The 23507-nt window shown below is 45.3% G+C and overlaps 1 protein-coding gene across 1 annotated transcript; it reads right to left on the bottom strand.

Annotated features, from left to right (window-relative positions):
• Positions 1-6907: 6907 nt before the first annotated feature.
• LOC121271043 (probable G-protein coupled receptor 139) lies at positions 6908-22408 on the bottom strand. The gene is made up of 2 exons (XM_041176741.1): positions 22327-22408; positions 6908-7794 (listed from the first exon to the last, which is right to left on the bottom strand). Exons 1-2 carry the CDS (start codon positions 22406-22408, stop codon positions 6908-6910), a joined length of 969 nt encoding a protein of 322 aa, XP_041032675.1.
• Positions 22409-23507: the final 1099 nt, after the last annotated feature.

Below are 23507 nucleotides of genomic sequence, written 5' to 3'. Positions count from 1 at the left end.
CAACATCAGCAGAAGCGACTGTTTACTTCTCTAACACTATTCCCTACCAAATTCCCAACTTTGCACTGTCTACACCTTACTCCAATGCAGTCCCATCTCTGTGCATCCCCTTACTCTATGCAGTTTTAAAAAATGTCTGTTTATGTAGAGCCTCCAATGAATCACTAGTTAGCTTAGCTTCCTGTTGGAGTAATTAATGCCTATTGATCCAACTACCTACAGCAAATTGACAGATAACTGCCACTGCCTTGTGTCTCTCTGTTTATTAAGGCTATTTAACTTACTTGAAGTTTGGAAGTTTGCTGTCAGAGGCTGTCTGTTAATCTAAATTTAAATGAGAGAGAGTTTAAAAAAAAAACAGAACTTACGACCTGAAACCAGTTCCCAACTGGACAGTGACTAAGCATTTCTCCAGTGTATACTTCTCTCCATGTATCCCCTTACTGGATACAGCTACTTCCAAGAACAACTGCAGAAAGCAGGAGGGCAGAGTAAAGGATGAGAACAGTAATAGTGAAAAATGGCTTATCGGACTAATAATTGGATAGAGTATCTTACCAGGGACACCAATAATAGCAAGGATGGGATAGTAAAAGAATTGAATCAACCGAAGTGCATAATAGAACTGCCATGTCCAGAAATGTTGTCTAGTAAGGCGGTCAAACCAAACAGTTAAACCCCTGTCCATAGTTGTAATGTTCCAATCTATTGTTGTAATATTCCAATCTATTGTTGTAATGATCCAATCTATTGTTGTAATGTTCCAATCTATTGTTCGCAGGTTCTGATCCATTGTTGTAACATTCCAATCCATTGTCTGCAGCTTCTGATCCATTGTTGTAACATTCCAATCCATTGTTCTCAGATGTTGATCTCTCCTTTCCCTTTCCTTGCAGCTGCTGATCACTGTCAGTCTTGGAGTTGATGCTCCCACTGACAATATGGGATAACACGTTGAATGGAGCCCCTTATTAATAGAAAGGAAAACCCTCCAGAGACACAGTTATGCTATATGTAGAGTGGCATTAATTATAGTGACTGAACAAACAGGTTCAGTTAACCCCTTTGATCCAACACATATATACAACAATAAGCTAGAGAATTTACATGGTCTGGATGGAATGCATGCGGGTTGCAAACAGCAGGAATGGTGGAAATGGCAGAGGAACCAGCCATAATCGAACCTCCTCGGAGCTGGGAGTTGTGTCAGGGGATTGGAGGGTTGTATTTGTTACACCCAGCATACAAAAGGAAAGATGAATAAACCCTGGAACTACAGGGCAGTTTGGCTAATATTGGTGATACTCTGGGAATATTGTTGATCTCCATTATCAGGTACAAGTAGAGGTTTGAGGTGAGGACTAACCTGATCACTCCAATGGAAGGCTACAAGGGCAAAATGCAATCCCTCTCCTGAATAGTGAAAAGGCCAGCCCCATATCTTTCAGGTCAGGTGCAGAAACTCCCCAGGACAATCAGGTTGGCTGCTATCACAAACAATGTGGAAAGAGCAAAGCCAGTCGACACGTAACAGACGACGGAGACAAAATATTGGGCTTTCAAGATGAACTGCAGCAACTGTCCAAGCCTTCTTTGACATAGAAACATAGAAACTAGGAGCAGGAGGAGGACATTCAGCCCTTCGAGTCTGCTCCGCCATTCACTATGAACAAGGCTGATCATCCAACTCAATAACCTGCTCCCGCTTTCTCCCCATATCCTTTGACCCCTTTCGCCCCAAGAGCTATATCTAACTCCTTCTTGAAAACATACAATGTTTTGGCCTCAACTACTTTCTGTGGTAACGAATTCCACAGGCTCATCACTCTATGGGTGAAGAGATTTCTACTCATCTCAGTCCTAAATGGTCTACCCCATATCCTCAGACTGTGACCCCTGGTTCTGGTCTCCCCCACCATTGGGAACATACTTCCTGCATCTAACCTGTCTAGTCCTGTTAGAATTTTATAGGTTTCAATGAGATCCCCCCTCATTCTTCTGAATTCCAGCAAATATAATCCTAACCAAATCAATCTCTCCCAATATGTCAGTCCCACCATCCCAGGAATTAGTCGGGTAAACATTCGCTGCTTCCCTCTATAGCAAGAACATCCTCCCTCAGACAAGGAGACCAAAATCGCACACAATACTCCAGGTGTGGTCTCACCAAGGCCCTGTATAATTGCAGCAAGACATCCCTGCCCCTGTACTCGAATTCTCTCACTATGAAGAACTTCTTTACTGCCTGCTGCACCTGCATGCTTACCGTCAGCGACTGGTGTACAAGGACACCCAGGCCTCGTTGCACATTCCCCTCTCTCAATTTATAGCCATTCAGATAATAACCTGCCTTCCTGTTCTTGCTGCCAAATTAGAAAACCTCACATTTATCCACATTATACTGCATCTGCCATGCATTTGCCCACTCACTCAGCTTGTCCAAATCACACTGAAGCATCTCTGCATCCTCCTCACAGCTCACCCTCCCACCCAGCTTTGTGTCATCTGCAAATCTGGAGATATTACATTTAGTTCCCTCATCTAAATCATTAATATATATTGTGAATAGCTGGGGTCCCAGCACCGAGCCCTGCTGAACCCCACTAGTCACTGACTGCCATTCAGAAAAAGACCCGTTTAATCATATTCATTATTTCCTGTCCACCAATCTGTTTTGTATGTCAACACACAAGCCCCAATCCCATGCCCTTTAATTTTACACGCTAATCTCTTATTCGGGAATTTGTCAAAAGGCTTCTGAAAGTCCAAATATACCACATCCACTGGCTCCCCTTCATCAAATATAATACTTACATTCTCAAAAATTCCAGTAGAATTCTCAAGCATGATTCCCCTTTCGTAAATCCATGTTGACTCTGTCCGATACTGCCACTGTTTTCCAAGTGCTCAGCTATTAAATCTTTTATAATGGACTCTAGAATCTTCCCGACTACCGACATCAGGCTGACTGGTCACAGCCCTTGTCTTTTAATAATCATAGAATCACACTGAGCAGAATTATATCATTAAATCCATCTAAAACAAGCGTTTTCAAATATATCCCAACCTGCAATATTCTCATTTTGTCTCGACTGATCATAATATGTTTATTTTTCCTCTCCTTTATAACCCACAGCCACTCATCGGATGGAGCAGGGACATGAGAAAACTCACCCGGGGTACAATAGTGTTTCTGGTACACACAGCACACTGACCACCGTCCTCACTTCATGCCCACGCTAACCCTACAGCTAACAACGATGCTGTTCCTTCACAGAGAAATGTTCACAGTCACGGTGGGGAATTGATGAACCCCATGCAGGATGAAGAGATTGTGTACACAGACATCAAATTCGCCAATGTGAATGGGAGATGCAGCCTGAGAGTGAACATCAATTAAAACAGAACTGCAAATGAGCGGGAGATCTGCCGTCAATTGGATGGTGATGGAAGTGAGCAGACTTTAACCCGGCTGATGTTATGGAGTTAGACAAACATCATCACTTTGCAATAAGGACTGTGAGAATAGAGATTTTCCTGAAGGGGAATGCAATGTTTTCATTTACACCACAATCTCATGTTTAGTTGCAGTAGGATAGTAACTTTTTAAAATATTCTTTTATTGAACATGTTTTCCTCTGTATTGTGAATCTACTTTGCAAATCATTTTAAACATCGCCTCTTGTCATTAAGCTGCTGAAATGTATTGGCCCTCACTGCGCACACTCACAACCGAGGACACGGCTATAAAATAAACCCCAGAAAACAGCAGAAAAGTAACTTTGTTTATTGCTGCCTGCTCTGAATTTATTCAGGTGCTCAGAACAAGGGCAGCTGCAGGGAAGTGGAGTAAAGACCTGGGCCCATAAGTCTGGGCAGAGGGGAGGACTGGGGAGAAGTCCAGATACGTATAATTGGGATTCTTTTTGGTCAAATTGTATTTGATGACCATTCCCCAGGATATTTCAGCCCATTCTCTGTGTCTCCAGCACCACACGCACTTTTCTGTTTGTTTCCGCTGGTTGGAAAGCACAAATCGGGCCTGATCGATCAAACAAGTGCCAAAGATGGTGCTTTTTAAAACATGGACTGGATGGTCCATATAGATACTGTGACTACAAGGACAAATCAGAGGCTAGGAATCGTGGGACGTGTAACTCACCCCCTGACTCCCCAAAGCCTGTCGACCAGCTACAAGGCTCAAGTCAGGAGTGTGATGGAATACTCCCCACTTACCTGGACGAGTGCAGCTCCCACAACACTCAAGAAGTTCGACACCATCCAGGACCAAGCAGCCCGCTTGACTGGCACCACATCATTTAAACATTAAATACTGGCCCAACCCTTGAATGAATAAACATTAATTACTTCTCTATCTCGGTAAACTCCTGCAGCCCTGGAGTCTCCTATATATTTGCAGCTTCTTCCAGCGCCTGAAAACTTCCTATCTACATCAATATATCCAGCCAGGCTAGTCTCTCAAATTCTGTAACCAACTCCACAGCCTCTAGAACAGTCCGTATCTCAGTAATGTCGTCAACCCATTAAAACTCTCGATTTCTTTGCAACCTCCTCCAGCCCCTACAACCCTCCCTATCTCTGGAATCTCCTCCAGCCCCTACACCCCTCCCTATCTCTGTAACCTCCTCCAGCCCCTACAACCCTCCTTATCTCTGTATCCTCCGCCAGCCCCTACAACACCTCTCTATCTCTTTGCACTCCTGCAACACCTACAACACTTTCAATCCCTTGACCTGTTTCTCTGCCCGTTGGAGAGCCCAGCTGCTGCTATTGCGTTTGGAGACTGACCTGTCACATTTTGGTGCCAAACTGGTGACTTTAATTGTTAGCGTCGATCCCCATACCTGTGGATGTGATTGTTGGAACCCTGGCCTTCTCCTATTACCGTTCACCATCACCAAACCCCACCTTGTGCTGTGGGTAATGCACCCCACCTTCTGCTCTGACTGTTGGACACGCACCAGCTCCCCACCAGTGCCCACCACCAGTGTTTGCTCATACTTTCCAAACCTACATCTACTGCTCTTACATTTCAACCCACACCCCCTCTTTGTGTTGGACAGCAACTCCACACCACCACACCCCCACCCTCCATCTGCTGCTCATACTTTTGCACAGCCCCAATTTGCTCTATTACATTTGGGGTCCCCATCATTGTTGGGGCCCACCTCATCTGCCTCTTTCAGTTACTGTTGGACCCCCATCCTCCTGCTATTAAAGATGGACCTCACTGCCCACCACTGCTGTTCCATTTATATAACTGTACCTGCTGCCATCAGCATTGCCAAACTCACCTTCTGCACTTACTGTTAGAACCCCACACCTCCGCCTCAACCTGTTGATACAGTTGGGCCCCCGTCACCAACCCCCCCACCCCCACAACCTCCACCACCACCCTACCGCCACATCCAGATGGTCCTGTTGAATCCACTTGTCAGCCCAAGCCTGGATATTATCCAGGTCTTGCTGCATTTGGACATGGACTGCTTCAGTATCTGGGGAGTTGTGAATGGTGTTAAACATTGTGCAATCATCAGCGAATATCACCACTTCTGACCTTATGATGGAAGGAGGGTCAGTGATGAAGCAGCTGAAGATGGTTGGGCCGAGGACACTACCCTGAGGAACTCCTGCGTGATGTCCTGGAGCTGAGATGACTGACCTCCAACAACCACAACCATCTTCCTTTGTGCTGGGTATGACTCCAACCAGCGGAGAGATTTCCCCATGATTCCCATTGACTCCAGCTTTGCTGGGGCTCCTTGATGCCACACTCGGTCAAATGTTGCATTGATGTCAAGGGCAGTCACTCTCACCTCATTCAACTAATGTTTGGAGGACTATAAATTACTCCTACAAGTCGCATCTTAGCTTTGCAATTAGTCATCTCTAGCCGAACAGCTTCTATATCTTGCTATTTTGAGTAAGAACATCTCTCACTACAGTACAAATGACATATTTAACTAGCAAAGCTACCCCACTGCCTTATGTTGGACTCCTGTCTTTTCAAAATGTCAAATATCCTTCAATGTTCAAGTCACAAGCTGGGTCACCCTGGAACTATGTCTCTGAAATGGCTTATACAGATGGATTTCTACTTGTGCCAACAATTCATTCCTTTATATGTTAGGAATGCTGAATGCTTTCCGATACAAAGGCTGATTTCTACTGTTTCTTGCCATCTGTTGCAATTTGTGGCCTTTTCTGCTGGTGCCACCTGTGTTCATTCCAGCCATGCCCTAGTTATTATTACCAAAAACCCTAACCTGACCTGTTACTCTATTGTTTAATTTTGACGAACTACATCACCTCACACATGATCCCTCCTGACCACGGTTTGGTTTAAAACCCTCTCTGCTGCCTTGTTATACAAATAGACAGAGAATTTGTGCCAGCACAGTTCAGGTGGAGGACATCTCAACCGTGCAGCTTGTCCTCCTCACGATATTGGCGCTAGTGCCCCATGAGTTGCAACCCATTTCCTCCCCATTAAACTTTGAGCCATGCATTCATCACCTGAATCTAATTCACTTTATCCTAATTAGTGCATGGCTCAGGTAATCGTCCAGAGGTTGTTACCTTTGAGGCTCTGCTTCTTAAATGACCCTAGCTGGTCCTAATCCCTGAGCTGATTCCTTACTTGGTCATAGGCATGTCATTGCTAACCAGGTGAATCACAACAGCTTGAAGCTCCCCCCGCCCCCCATCAAATGCAGGTCCCTCTCCAGCCCCAAGCAGAGGTCCTGAGCCCTGGCATTGGGCAGGCGACACCACCTCAAGATTCTCGCCCTTAGATGCAGAGTAATTTGTGAGGATAGGAGCTGAATAGAGACATTAAATATTAGGCAAGGAGCAAAGTTCACAGATTTCTTCACTGCTGAGCCAATTAAACAATTGAAGTAAAGGGATATTTCAGCATATTTTTCAATTGCTCTCTGAACTTAGTCTGGGTGACGGCATAAATACAGGTGTTTGTGCAGCAACTCAGGAGCTGCAGCATGAAGCCCAATTCCACTACAAACCAATCCGGATATATAATTTCTTGCCCCAAAAATGACATCCGTCTCCATATAGAATAAACCATAAGCGTAGCCCAAAGCAAGACGAAATTTGCTGAGATAACAAACTGTAAAATGATGGATCTCCTTCGACTCTCCATCTCTGAGTCTCTGGGACTCTCCCCACTGCCGTGAGCCCGGAGTCTCCTGCGGACTCTGCTTCTCACTAAAATGTATCTGACGATGAGAACATTGAGCAGCAGAATCAGTACAAATGGGACACAGGGGGTCAGAATGTGATGGAGGAACTCGATTGATACCCAGGCTGTAGACTGCACAGCTTCCTCTGTCGCATAGCAAAACCAGGGGACGTTATCCAGGGAATACCAAGCTGTTAATATAAAATACCAGGTAATGTTTTTTAAGCAGCTCAGCACAGTCACTGTTCCCAAAACCACAGCCGCTGTTTTCTCAGTGCAATATTTACTTTTCAGCTTCTGGAAACAAATGGCAACATATCGATCATAGGCGAAAGTGACGGTGAACCAAACAGAACAGTCAGTGGCTGAAAAAAGCAGGACGGCGTGGATATTACACACAGGGATGGATCTCAGGAAAAGAAACTGATCATCATAAACAATGGGAATGTGTCTCAATATAAGATCAAGCATAACAACCAGTAGATCCCCCATTACCATGGCGACCAAGTACCACGTGACATATTTCAAGAGACCACATTTGCCCCTGGACAGGATCACAATCGTCACTAAGATAACTGTGAGGAAAGGAGATAAATGGGAAAATTATTCATGAGGCTGGGAACAAAGCCACCAGTTCAGTTGAGATTCATTGAGATTTTTCAATATGTTGCTGTATTCAGTGATCCAATGAAGTAATTGGAGCTGAAATAAGAAACAGAATGTTTTGTGATTGAATGGAAAGCAGGAGTGTTTAAATGATGAAAGGATGATGATGAAATTGTTGCTCTCAATGTTGATCACAATTGTCCCCTCCCTCCTTTCATTGCATGGTTTAAAAAAAGTTGCATCTCTAAACAATGCTAATTCTGATAGAAGTTAATTGATGTGAACTAATGGAGTGCATCTTCCCAATACATTATTGGAATAGTTGATGGGTGACGTATGGCATTTTGTGAGGACAGAGGAGGAGAGGCGATACAAATAGTTCAGATTTCTCTGGGATGCAAAATCAGAAAGGCATTGGGGCATTTCTGTACAAAGCCCAATAGGTGGCAGTTCGGGTTAGAGAAGACTTAATGAAACTTTTGGGATTATGGGTTCCATAAGGAGAGGCATATAGTGCAAAAACTAGACATTTACACTGGTGCTATACAAAATATTATTTTGTGCTGATCTATATTAAGGGAGATAAATTTAGTGGCCTGTGCATATCATAAATAAGGCATGGTGGGGAAGGGTGAGCAGCAATAAATGGTGGAAGATGTGGCAGATCAGCTCCCTGGCCATATTACACCATTGGGCAATTCTACCAATGGTACGAATGGTTTTAGACATCCCCCTCGCTAAAAGGAGGCAGGGATCCAATTTCAATTGGCAAAGCCACTTTTAATGGCCTTTCTTTTATTCCCTCAAGGGGTGTGAGGATTATTGTCTGTTCTGAGGTTATTTCCCATCCCTAATTGCCATTGTGAAGGTGGTTTTGAGCCATCTTACTTAACCGTTGAGGTCCATGTGGTGTCGGTACACCCCACATTGGTATTACAAAAGGAATTTTAGGGTTATGGCCCAATGACACTGAAGAAACCACAATATCTTTCCAAGTCAGGATGGTGAGTGGCTTGAGGGAAACTTCCCGGTGGTGGTTTTCACAGGTGGCTGCTGCCCTTGTCCTTCTAGATGGCAACAGTCATGAGATTAGAAGGTGCTGTCTAAGGAGCCTTGGGGAATTTCTGCAGTGCATCTCAAATATGGCTCTGCTACCTCTGTGAATCAGTGGCGAAGGGGGTGAATGTTTAAGATCATGCATGGGGTGCCAGTCAAGCGGGATGCTTTGTCCTGGATGGTGTCAAGGTTATTGAGTATTGTTGGAGCTGCACTCACACATTCCATCACACGCCTGACTTGTGCCTTATAGATGGTGGGTAGGCTTTGGAGATTCAGAAGGTGAGTTACACGCCATAGGGATCCTCACCTCTGACCAGTTCATCCAGCCACAGTATTTATATGGCTGGCCCAGTTCCCTTTTTGTTCAGTGGTAACCAACAGTATGATGATAGTATGGATTCAGTGATGGCAATGTCATTGAATGTTAATGGGAGATGGTTTTATTCTCTCTTGTTGTAGATGGAAATTGCCTGGCACTTATGTGGCACAAATGTTCCTTGTTGCCACAAACTGACAAATGCTGCCTTGATGTCAAGAACAGTCACTTTCACTTGTATCAGGCTGTCATCATCCTGAAGTTAGCATTTCCACCCACAGCCACGTGGGGGTGTCAACAGCTGAATGTACGCAGCCTCCCAGGAACAGCCCGAGGGGTTTGCTTATTGAAACCAGGGTAGAGTTGAGAACATGGAGACCAGATCCAGCAGCCCCTGCACTTCCCTCCAGGGAGGGCCCATTTAACACTTGTATATGTTTTAAAATTATTTTTGGTCTAAACCCTGATTATTACAGTGGCCCTTAATGCCTGAACATAGGTCAGGTCCTCTGGTGTTGGGGTGGTGAGGAGGGTTCTCAACAGGCGATGGGAGTATTGAGCAGTGCTGGGTGTGAGCAAGGTTGGGTGTGAGCAGCATTGGGTGTGAGCAGCGTTGGGTGTGAGCAATGTTGGGTTTGAGCAGCGATGGGTGTGAGCAGCGTTGGGTGTGAGCAGCGTTGGGTGTGAGCAGCACTGGGTGTGAGCAGCGGTGCGTGTGAGCAGCAATGGGTGTGAGCAGTTGTGGGTGTGAGCAGTGGTGGGTGTGAGCAGCGCTGGGTGTGAGCTGTGGTGGGTTTGAGCAGCGTTGGCTGTGAGCAGCCTTGGGTGTGAGCAGAGTTGTGTGTGAGCAGTGGTGGGTGTGAGCAGCATTGGGTGTGAGCGACGTTGGGTGTGAGCAGCGTTGGGTGTGAGCAGCGTTGGGTGTGAGCAGCGTTGGGTGTGAGCAGTCTTTGGGATGTTTCCCAGTCGATTACATCAATAGTTAGTAAAATGTTAGAAGAATTGAAACCACGTCTAACACGCTGGAACCTCCAGGGTACTTACCCCACACCACAGGACTCCCATGGAACTCCACAAACGTTTTGCCTGCCTGTCTCTGGAATCTTAGTCTCCGCCAAGGTCACCTCGCAAGGTCCGACTCCGGACTCTCACTGCTCACCTGAGGACCCGAGCGACACTCTTGAGACTCAACACCACACGAACACCCCGCACCCACCCCCAACTCCCCACGGAGGCTCGATCGACAACTCATCCCCACACCTGAAGACTGACAACACCGAGACCTGACTGGACCCCCTCTCATCACAACCCCGACTTCACACCCTCGTTCCGAGGCCTGACCCACCCATCCCCCCTGAGTCCAAACACCCCCCCTTCCCCAAGGTCCACCCTTGTCATCCCCGAGGCTCAATCTGACCTACACACAGCCCCGCACCCCTCCCCCAAGCCCAGCCTAATCACCCCCATGAATTCCTGCCCCACCCCCACTCCCCCAAATCCTCCCCAGGTATCTTCTCAATGCCCTGTCAAGGGCCTTTAAACTGACCTGGTTTAGGACATCTAGTGATGTGTAAATTGGAGCACAGTCTCCTTCCACCCAACCTAGCTGCACTGGACCCTAGGAGCCGGGGAGGTGCTGCTCTGTCCGGCCCTCACCCAGCCTGAGTTGGAAGGTTGGGCGAGATGGAATCGAGAAATAACCCCAGGTAAGAAAGTGGGAGCAGAGCGTCAGTCTGTCTGATTGCTTCTTGGGTGAATATCAGGCCTGAGAGCAAACCTTGTCTAAGATGCAGCCGCTGATGCAGACATGGTTATCCAGGATTTGGGTGCATTCCATGGATTCCCACAAACTGCACTCACAACACACCTCCAGCCCTGTCGTCTCTATCCAACCTTAGGAGTTTAACTAGTTGGTTCGTTATATAAAAATTACACAGGTAAAGTAATAGAAAGCTGCAGGATCCTCGCTTGGATGCAATGGAAGAACATTCAGAAACTGATGGAGGCTGAATACAATTAGATAAAAGGAGCAGCTCATCGCACATCGGCACCAAATTCCCATCTGAACCATTGACGTATAGACATTTACAGCACCTGAGGAGGCCATTCAGCCCATCGTGTCTGCGCTGGTCAACAAATGTCTGAGTGCACTAATCTCATTTTCCATCGCTGTGTCCATAACCCTGGAGGCTACGGTGATGCAAGCAAATATTTAAATACTTCTTAAATGTTACGAGAGTTTCTGACTCATGCATCCTTTCAGGCAGTGAGTTCCAGAGTCCCAGCACCCTCTGGGTGAAAAAGTTTCTCCTCCACTCCCCACTTATCCTTCTACCTCTTACCTTAAATCTATGCCCCCTGGTTTCTGACCCCTCTACTAATGGGAAAAAAAAAGCTTCCTATCCACCCTATCTATGCCCCACATAATCTGATACACCTCTATCAGATCCCCTCTCAACCATCCCTGCTCCAAGGAAAACAACCCCAGCTCATACCCTCCACCTCAGGCAGCATCCTGGTGAATCTCCTCTGCACCCCCTCCAGTACAATCACATCTTTCCTATTATGCAGTGACCACAACTGCACACATTACTCCAGTTGTGTCCTAACCAGTGTTTTATATAGCTCCAGCACAACCACCCTGCTCTTGTATTCTATCCCATAGCTAATAAACGAAAGCATCTCATATGCATTTTTAGCCCCCTTACACACATACCCTGCTACCTTCAGGATCTGTGGATATGCACACTCAGGTCCCTCTGAACTTCAGTAATTTCCAGGCGCATGCCATTTATAGTGTAATCCCTTACCTTCTTAGCCCTCCCCAAGTGCATTACCTCACACTTTTACTGTTTGAATTGTGTTTGGCACTGCTCTGCCCACCTGACCAGTCCACTGCATATCCTCCTGCATTTTACTGCTACCTTCATCACTATTTACCACCTACCAATTTATGTGTCACCCGCAAACTTCTTGATTATATCCCCTATATTTAAGTCCAAATCCTTTATGTATACCACAAACAGCAATGGCCCGGCACTGAACCCTGCAGCACCCCTCTGGAAACAGACTTCCATTTACAGAGACATCCCTCTATCATCGCCTTCTGCTTTCTGCCTCTCAGCCAATTTTGGATCCGACATGCCACTTTGCCTTGGATCCCATGGGCTCTTAATTTCCTGACCAGTCTACCATGAGGGACCTTATCAAAAGCCTTGCTAAAGCCCATGTAGACCACATCAAATGCATAACCCCTCATCAACACTGCTGGTTACCTCCTCAAAAAATTCATTCTAATTTGTCAAACACGACCTTCCCTCAACAAATCCACACTGACTATCCCTGATTAATCTGGCTCTCTGCACGTGCAGATGTATTCCCTCCCTCAGAATTCTTTCTAGTAACTTCCTCACTATCGAGGTTAGACTGACTGGCCTGTTAATTTCCTGGTCTGTCTGTTCCTCTCTTTTTTTTAAAATGGGACATGGTTAGCAGTTCTCCAGTCCTCTGGCACCTCACATGTGGCCAGAGACAATTTGAAAATTACTGCCAGCGCCCCTGATATCTCTTTTCTTGCCTCTCTCAACAGCCTGGTGTACATCTCATCTGTGCCTGCGGATTTAGCCACTTTTAAGGCCGCTAAACTCATTAGTGCCTCCTCTCTCTCCGTGTTAATTTCCTCTAGATTTCACTATCCTCCACCCTGATGTCTAAACCTGCGTCGTCCTTTTTCATTGTGAAGACCGACACAAAATATTCATGGAGGTCTGTACCCATACCGTCCTGGTCTACACACACATTACCTCTATGGCCCCAAATTGGCACAACTCTTTCCCTAGTTATTCTCTTGCACCTTATATATTTAAATTGCCTTTGGTTTTTTTCCTTTATTCTACACAGCAATGTTTTCTCATGCACTCTCTTAGATTTCCTAAATTTCCTTCTTAAGCTCCCCCTGCACATTTTACTCTCCTCTATGGCCTCTCCTGTATTGGTCCCTTGGTATCTTTCCCAAGCTTTCTGTTCTTCTTAATCCTAAACTTTATGTGACTTGGCATCCAGGGTTCTCCAGGCTTGATCTCCCAACCAACACACCACAACCCCCCCACCCCCCTCCCCACCTCTCCTTTGTCTTTACAGGAATGTATTTTCACTGTATTCTCACTATTCCCTCCTTGAATATCTCCCACTTCTCTGACACAGTTTTATCTGCAACGAGCTGCTTCCAGTCCACTTTGACCAAATCGTATCTCATCTTAGTAAAATTAGCATTTCCCCAGTTTAAAACTTTTATTCACGGCCCAAATGTATCCTTTTCCAGAACTATCCCAAATCTAACTGAGTCACAGTTACTACCTCAAACCTGCTCCCCAGCTGATACACCTTCCAGCTCTCCAGGCTATTTCCGTATGAACTGTCCCCTCCCTTGCTGGGCTTTCTATCACTGCCTAAAAAACGTTCTCCTGGATGCAACTTAAGAATTTTGCTCCCTCCATATCTTGCGCATGAAAATTATCAGAGTTAATATTTCCTCTATCTCTCCCTGAGTGTTTGAGGGCCTATAGTACACACCCAACAGCATGTTTGTCTCTTTTGTGCCTTTTATTTCTACCCATATGGCTTCATCTGATGATCCTGCCAAGCTATTATCCCTCCTCACTGCTATAATCGATTCCTTGATTAATATTGCGTCCCCCTCCTCTTCTATTCCACTCTCTATGTCATCTGAATATCCTATAACCAGGAATGTTGAGCTGCCAATCCTGCACTTCTTTTAGCCAAGTCTCGGTCATAGCTCTGATATCAAACTCCCACGTGCCTATCTGTGCCCTCAGCTTGTCCGTCTTATTGCTCAGGCTCCTTGCATTAAAATATATTCCATTCAGCCTTGCTAAACTCACTTCTTTCTTATCTAATCTATGTTTCCTGTGCTTTCCAAGCCCATTTACTGGAGTTTTAACTTCTAATTCCATCTGAATCTCTCTCCTCTGAACTACCTACAGCAAGTAACTGCCACTGCCTTGAGTCTCTCTGTTTATTAAGGCTATTTAACTTACTTGAAGGTTGGAAGTTCGCTGTCAGAGGCTGACTGTTAATCTAAAATTAAATTAGAGAGAGTTTAAAAAAAAAAATAACAGAACTTACGACCTGAAACCAGTTCCCAACTAGACAGTGACTAAGCATTTCTCCAGTGTATACTTCTCTCCATGCATCCCCTTACTGGATACAGCTACTTCCAAGAACAACCGCAGAAACCAGGAGGGCAGAGTAAAGGATGAGAACAGTAATAGTGAAAAATGGCTTATTGGACTAATAATTGGATAGAGTATCTTACCAGGGACACCAATAATAGCAAGGATGGGATAGTAAAAGAATTGAATCAACCGAAGTGCATAATAGAACTGCCATGTCCAGAAATGTTGTCCAATAAGGCGGTCAAACCAAGCAGTTAAACCCCTGTCCATAGTTATAATGTTCCAATCTATTGTTGTAATGTTCCAATCCATTGTTGTAACGTTCTAATCTATTGTTGTAACATTCCAATCTATTGTTGTAATATTCCAATCTATTGTTGTAATGATCCAATCTATTGTTGTAATGTTCCAATCTATTGTTCGCAGGTTCTGATCCATTGTTGTAACATTCCAATCCATTGTCTGCAGGTTCTGATCCATTGTTGTAACATTCCAATCCATTGTCTGCAGGTTCTGATCCATTGTTGTAACATTCCAATCCATTGTTCTCAGATGTTGATCTCTCCTATCCCTCTCCTTGCAGCTTCTGATCACTGTCAGTCTTGGTAATGATGCTCCCACTGACACTATGGGATAACACGTTGAATGGAGCCCCTTTATAATAGAACGGAAAACCCTCCAGAGACACAGTTATGCTATATGTAGAGTGGCATTAATTATAGCGACTAAACAGACAGGTTCAGTTAACCCCTTTGATCCAACACTTATATACAACAATAAGCTAGAGAATTTACATGGTCTGGATGGAATACATGAGGGTTGCAAATGGCAGGAATGGTGGAAATGGCAGAGGAACTGGCCATAATTGACACTCCTCGGAGCTGGGAGTGGTGTCAGGGGATTGGAGGGTTGTATTTGTTACACCCAGCATACAAATGGAAATCTGAGTAAACCCTGGAACTACAGAGCAGTTGGGCTAATATTGGTGATACTCTGGGGACATTGTTGATCTCCATTATCAGGTACAAGTGGAAGTTTGAGGTGAGGACTAACCTGATCACTCCAATGGAGGGCTACAAGGGCAAAATGCAATCCCTCTCCTGAATAGTGAAAAGGCCAGCCCCATATCTTTCAGGTCAGGTGCAGAAACTCCCCAGGACAATCAGGTTGGCTGCTATCACAAACAATGCGGAAAGAGCAAAGCCAGTCGACATGTAACAGGCGATGGAGAATAAATGTTGGGCTTTCAAGATGAACTGCAGCAACGGTCCAAGCCTCCATTGACATAGAAACATAGAAACTAGGAGCAGGAGAAGGCCATTCGGCCCTTCGAGTCTGCTCCGCCATTCATTATGATCATGGCTGATCATCCAACTCAATAACCTGCTCACGCTTTCTCTCCATATCCTTTGATCCCTTTCACCCCAAGATCTATATCTAACTCCTTCTTGAAAACTTGCAATGTTTTGGCCTCAACTACTTTCTGTGGTAATGAATTCCACAGGCTCATCACTCTCTGGGTGAAGAGAAATCTCCTCATCTCAGTCCTAAATGGTCTACCCCATATCCTCAGACTGCGAGCCCTGGTTCTGGACTCCCCCCACCATCGGGAACATTCTTCCTGCATCTACCCTGTCTAGTCCTGTTAGAATTTTATAGGTTTCTATGAGGTCCCCCCCCTTCATTCTTCTGAACACCATGAATATAATCCTAACCGAATCAATCTCTCACCTTATGTCAGTCCCACCATCCCAGGAATTAGTCGGGTAAACCTTCGCTGCACTCCCTCTATAGCAAGACCATCCTTCCTCAGATAAGGAGACCAAAACTGCACACAATATTCCAGGTGTGGTCTCACCAATGCCCTGTAAAATTGCAGCAAGACATCCCTGCTCCTGTACTCGAATCCTCTCGCTATGAAGGTCAACATACCATTTGCCTTCTTTACCACTTGCTGCACCTGCATGCTTACCTTCAGTGACTGGTGTACAAGGACACCCAGGTCTCATTGCACATTCCCCTCTCTCAATTTATAGCCATTCAGATAACAATCTGCCTTCCTGTTTTTGCTACCAAATTAGATAACCTCACATTTATCCACATTATACTGCATCTGCCATGCATTTGCCCACCCACTCATCTTGTCCAAATCACACTGAAGCATCTCTGCATCCTCCTCACAGCTCATGTGTCATCTGCATATTTGGAGATATTACATGTAGTTCCCTCATCTAAATCACTAATATATATTGTGAATAGCTGGGGTCCCAGCACCGATCCCTGCGGTACCCCACTGGTCACTGCCTGCCATTTGGAAAAAGACCTGTTTAATCATATTCATTATTTCCTGTCTGCCAATCAGTTTTGTATCTATCTCAATACACTACCGCCAATCCCATGCCCTTTAATTTTACGCACTAATCTCTTATTTGGGAATTTGTCTAAAGCCTTCTGAAAGTCCAAATAAACCACATCCACTGGTTCCCCCTCATCAACTCTATTAGTTACATTCTCGAAAAATTCCAGTAAATTTCTCACGCATGATTTCCCTTTCGTAAATCCAAGCTGACTCTGTTCGATTCTGCCATTGTTTTCCAAGTGCTCAGCTATTAAATCTTTTATAATGGACTCTAGAATCTTCCCCACTACCAACGTCAGGCTGACTGGTCACAGCCCTTGTCTCTTAATAATCATAGAATCACACTGGCCAGAAAGATATCAATAAATCCATATGGAACAAGGTTTTCAAATGTGTCCCACCCCGCAGCATTCTCATTCTGTCTCAACTGATAATAACAAGATTACTTCTTCTTTGCTCTATAACCCACAGCCACTCATCTGATGGAGCAGGGACATGAGAAAACTTACCCGGCGTACAATAGTATTTCTTGTACACACAGAACACTGACCACCGTCCTCACTTCAGGCCCACGCTAACCTTACAGCTAACAACGTTGCTGTTCCTTCACAGAGAAATGTTCACAGTCATGGTGGGGAATTGATGAACCCCATGCAGGATGAACAGATTGTGTACACAGACATCAAATTCGCCAATGTGAATGGGAGATGCAGCCTGAGAGTGAACATCAATTAAAACAGAACTGCAAATGAGCAGGAGATCTACCCTCAGCTTGGATGGTGATGGAAGTGAGCAGACTTTAACACAGCTGATGTTATGGAGTTAGACAAACATCATCGCTTTGCAATAAGGACTGTGAGAATAGAGATTTTCCTGAAGGTGGATGCAATGTTTTCATTTACAGCCACAATCTCATGTTTAGTTGCAGTAGAATAGTACCTTTCTAATTCTTTTTTTCACATTTGCTCCTCTATGTTGTGAATCTTAAATATTTTACATTACGAACACCTCCTCTCGCTGAAATGTATTGGCCCACGCTCTGGACTCGCAAAGCCAAGCACTTGATTTGCACATTGGTGCTCACACACGATTGCGCCTACATCCAGCTGGAATTACTGAGATGATGCTCGTTTTGGAAGGTCCCTGCACAAGGAATTATCTCTTATTTCAAAAAAATATATATTTACTTTATTCATCAAATTTATAAAAATACATTGTAAATAATTTCAACTTGAAAGTTGCAGAATATACAAGAAAATTCAACTTGCCTCTATACTATGTTTTCCACTCTTAGATGCCTCTATATTATTGGGATTTGTTTAATGTTTACATTATATATTCCATGTCAGGCCTGTAGGCAAAATATTTCTAACTGAAAAATTACAAATGTTCAATATAATTCAACTTTCCTTCTCGGATTTGATAAAATGCAATGTCATTACTTCTGTATTCGTATCCAATACACTCGAGGGCTTCTACGGGTTCTCAGTCCCTCAATGCTGAAAGGCCTTAGACAGTGAACTTTCCCCATTGTGTCCCTATGGAGTCTCTCCCAATCTTTCCTGCATCCCTCAGCACGCAGTCCTGGACGCTGGAATGTGCCAGTCTGCAACATTTGGCCGAAGAGCACTCCTTGCACTGGAAGATCTGCCGTTCTCCAGCAGGCGAAACAGCACCTCTCACTGGGTTGATGATATTCCAGCCACAGTTGACGTTTATCTCGCTGTGCATCTCCGGGAATAACCTGCAGAGCACAGGGTCCCGCATCACTGAGATGCACGGGATGAACCTCAACAAAAACCACTGCATCACTCTCCAGTTGTTACTTGCAAAGGAATATTCCAGAAAGAGAGAAACAACAGTCTCATCCCCACGACAGTCACTTCGAGGACAACATGCGGAGGGGGTGAGAGTCAGGGCACGTAGGAAGGATGTGATGGGGAGGTCCTTGCTCACCAGCAGCCAAGCTATGCCCTGGTGCTTGTTGGAAAGTTTTAGTGAGGAGGCATTCTGCCAAACGACATTGACAGTCTGTTCGGGGAACTATCCGACTGGATCATCCACCACCTTTTCCCAAAGGGCTGTGAGAAAGTTACATGCAGAACATTGCCTGGCAAGGGAGGGACCATGACCATGGCTGTCGCGGCACATGTGTAAGTCTGTTGTAGCTACATCGAGGACGGAAAAATCTCCATTTCTCCGTAACTTTCTCCAGCCACTGCAACCCTCCTCATCTCTGTAACCTCCTAAAGCCCCCATCAACAATCCCTGTCCCTCAGCTGCAGCCCCTACACCCCTCCCTATCTCCCTAAACTCCTACAGCACTTACAACACTTCCTATCTCTGTAACCACTTCCAAACGCTGCAAACCTCCCTATCTCTGTACCCTTCTCCAGCCCCTACAATCCTCCCTATCTCTGTAACCTTCTCCAGCCCCTACAACCCTCCCTATCTCTGTAACCCCCTCCAGCCCCTACAACCCTCCCTATCTCTGTAACCTTCTCCAGTCCCTACAACGTTCCCTATCTCTGTAACCTCCTCCAGCCCCTACAACCCTCCCTATCTCGGTAACCTCCTGCAGCCCCTACACCACTCCCTATCACTGTAACCTCCTCCAGCCCCTACAACCCTCCCTATCTCTGTAACCTCCTCCAGCCCCTACAACCCTCTCTATCTCTGTAACCTCCTCCAGTGCCTATAACCCTCTCTATCTCTTTAACCTCCACCAGCCCCTACAACCCTCCTTATCTCTGTAACCTCCTAAAGACCCCAACAATAATCCCTGTCCCTCAGCTGCAGCCCCTACAACCCTCCCTATCTCTGTAACCTACTCTAGCCTCTACAGCCCTCCCTATCTCTGTAACCTCCTCCAGCCCCTACAACGCTCCCTATCTCTGTAACCTCCTCCAGCCCCTACAACCCTCCCTATCTCTGTAACCTCCTCCAGCCCCTACAACCCTCCCTATCTCTGTAACCTCCTCCAGCCCCTACAACCCTCCCTATCTCTGTAACCTCCTCCAGTCCCTACAACCCTCCCTATCTCTGTAACTTCCGCCAGCCCCTACAACGCTCCCTATCTCTGTAACCTCCTCCAGCCCCTACAACCTTCCCAATCTCTGTAACCTCCTCCAGCCCCTACAACCCTCCCTATCTCTGTAACCTCCTCCAGCCCCTACAACCCTCCCTATCTCTGTAACCTCCTCCAGTCCCTACAACCCTCCCTACCTCTGTAACTTCCGCCAGCCCCTACAACCCTCCCTATCTCTGTGACCTCCTCCAGTCCCTACAACCCTCCTTATCTCTGTAACCTCCTCCAGCCCCTACAATCCTCCCTATCTCTGTAACCTCCTCCAGCCCCTACACCCCCTCTCTATCTCTTTGTAAGTCTGTTTTAGTCGCACACAGCACCACATCCAACTTTTATGTGATCCCACAAATGCGACTCTCCCCTTCCGCCATTGCACCAATGCACAAGTTCAGACTCCCGGCTCTCAGTGCTCACCCGAGGCCCGACCTGACCCAGGCCACAGAGTCCCGGTGGAGGAAAGGAAGGAGGGAAAAACCTTGGAATTACAGAGCAGTCAGGCTAATAATCCAGGAGAACATAACATGTGTCTTGGAAAAACCATGAGTTTATAACACATTTCTTGAATGATCTCCACATCTGAGGCTCACCTTGTTCCAACTGCTGTAGGAACATAGGACTTGGAAGCATGAGAAAGCCATTCTGCCCTTTCAGCCTGCTCCACATTCAATGAGATCAAGGCCTGATTGTCTTCCCTACTCCACTTTCCTCTCTGCACCACTCCCATACCCCCCTCCCCCAATACCCCTTGACTGCCTTAACTCAGCCTCCATTGCTTTCTGGAGAAGAGAATTCCATAGACTGAGGAGCCTCTGTGAGAGGAAAAATCTCATCATCTTCCTCTTAAATGGTAGACCTATGATTCTTAAACTGTACCCGTTAGTTCTTGTCTGCCCCGCAAGTGGAAATATTCTCCCAGTATCTACTCTTTCAAGTCCCATTAGCAAATTGTATGCATTAATAAGACCACCTGTCATTCCTCTAAGCTCCAACGGGTATCGGCCTAACCTGTTCAAACTTACTTCATAAGATAAGCCCATCATCTGATGAAAGAATCCAGTGAGCCTTCTCTGAACTGCTTCGAGCACATTTATATCTTCTTGCTCCAATAAGGAGACCATTACTCCAGCTGTGGTCTCACCAAGGCCTTGTAGAGCTGAAGAACAGCCTGTCTGCCCTTATTCCCCTTATAATAACTTTCCACACTCCATGTGCCTTCTGAATCATTTGTTGTACCTGCATACTAATTTATGCGATTCATTTCCAGGAGTCCCAGGTCCCTATGTACTCCCGAGTTCTGAAATCTCTCTCTGTTTTAATAGTGCACAGTTTCTCCATGTTTCCTGCGAAAGTGTACAAGTTCAGACTGTCCCACGTTACGCTGCATCTTCCAAATGCTTGTATAATCAGGTAACTCACCTGTCTCCCTTTGCAGACTCTCTACCTTGTCTTGACAAGTTACTTCCCTAACTATTTTGGTATCATTGGGAAGCTCAGATAACACACATTGAGCCCCTTCAACCAACTTTTTGATATAAATTGTAAATATCTGAGGCTGCAGCACTGACCTCAGTGGCACTCCACATGCCAATATGCAAAAGACTCATTTTTCCCTACTCTCTGACTCATGTTAGATACCCAATCTCTGCCCATGCTAATATTTTACCCTCCAGAGTACACCACTTACCCGTATGTTGTTCAGTAACTTTTGATATGGCACCTTATGAAATCCAAGCACATCACAGCTACAGGTTCCCCTTTATCCACCTTTCTTGTTACTCCCTCACAAAGACTATACTACATTAGTTAAATACTGTTTCCATTTCACAAATCCATGTTGACTTTGTTCTATCAAGTTATGATTTTCTAAATATCCTGCTATAACCTCCTTGATAATGGATTGGAGCAATATTCCACTCACAATTGTTAGGCTAACCGGCCGGTCATTCTCTCCTTTCTGTCCCGCTCATTCTTGATTAACGATGTTCATGAAATAATTTTCCAGTGCACAGGGGCACTTCCAGAATCTAAATTATCTGGGAAGATTATACACAATGCATCTACTATCTCTGCAGCCACTTATTTAAGAGCCTAGGATGAAGGCCATCTAGTCCTGGGGACTTGTCAGCCCTGGGTTCTAAAATGCTTCCAGTACATTTTCCCTAGTGATGTTGATGGTTTTAATTTCATCCCTCATGCTCGCGTATGTTCAAGTAACTTTAGGGTGTTCGATAGTAAAGGCAGACAGGAAATATCTGTGCAAAAACTCTGTCATTTCCTTATTTTCCATTATCAATTCCCAGGGCTCGCTCTCTAGAGGACCAACGTTAGCTTTAGTTACTCTTCCTTTTTAAACACTTACAGAAACTCTTGTTAGTTCTTTTTATGTAACCAGCTAGCTTTCTCTCACATTCTACATTCTCCCTCATTATTATTTTTTAGTCATTCTTTTCCAGTTCTTAAAACCTGACCAAGCTCCTGACCTACCATTAATCTTTGCTGGCTTATAAAGTGTTTCTTTCATTTTGATGCTATTCTTAACTTTCTTGTTCAGTCGTACTTTTAACATCCTTCTCAAAGACTCTTTGTTTCTCACTGGAATAAATCTTTGCTGAGAGTTATTAAGTGTCTCCTTAAAACTCTGCTACTGCATCTCTACTTTCCTACATTTCAAATTAGTTTTCTAATTCACTTTAGATAGATCTGCTGCCATACCCTTATAATTAACTTTACCCTGGTTTAAAACACTAGTCTTAGACCCACAATTCTCTCCTTCAAACACAACGTGAAATTCTATTATGTTATGATTGCTGTCACCTAGGATCAGAAGATTATTGATTATCCCTGTCTCATTGCTCATTACCTGGTCTTGGACATCCTGATACCTGATAGGCTGTAGAATGTTCTGTTCCCATGTGTCTGCTGCCCTTGTCCTTCTAGATGGGTTTGGAAGGTATTGTCTAAAGAGCCTTAGTAAGTCCCTGGAGTGCCTACTATAGATGGTACGCACTGCTGCTACTGTGCGTCGGTGGTGGAGGGAGTGAATGTTTGTGGATGTGGTGCCAATCAAGTGGGGCTGCTTTGTCCTGGATGGTGCCGAGCTTCTTGAGTGTTGTGGGAGCTGCACTCATCCAGGCAAGTGGGGAATATTCCATCGCACTCCTGACTTGGGCCTTGTAGATGGTGGACAAGCTTTGGGGAGTCAGAATGTGGATTACCTGTTGCAGGTTCCTAGCCTCTGACCTGCTCTTGTAGCCACAGTATTTATATGACTGGTCCAGTTCAGTTTCTGGTCAATGGTAACCCCCAGGATGTTGATAGTGGGAGATTCAGTGATGATAATGCCATTGAATGTCAAGGGGGTGATGGTTGGATTCTCTCTTGTTGGAACAGTCACTGCTGACACTTATGTGCCCCGAATGTTACTTGCCACTTGTCAGTCCAGGTGCAAACCTACAGCTGTCGAGAAAAGAAGCTCAACAATTTTCATCTTCGATGTCTGCGGTGCAACCTTGACATCAGGGGACAGGATAAACTCACGAATGCAACGCTCCTCTCAAAGGCAGATCTCCCAGGGATGCTTGCACTTCTCAAAAGCAGAGGCAACTTTTCTGATTCAGGCCTCCACCCCCAGGATGGAAGAGGGATGCATCCCCATGAATAAACTG

The sequence above is a fragment of the Carcharodon carcharias genome, chromosome 29 (assembly GCF_017639515.1).
Source record: "Carcharodon carcharias isolate sCarCar2 chromosome 29, sCarCar2.pri, whole genome shotgun sequence".
Lineage (NCBI taxonomy): Eukaryota > Metazoa > Chordata > Chondrichthyes > Lamniformes > Lamnidae > Carcharodon > Carcharodon carcharias.
Note: the sequence above shows the minus strand (reverse complement) of the source record. Positions and strands in the feature narration are given on the sequence as shown.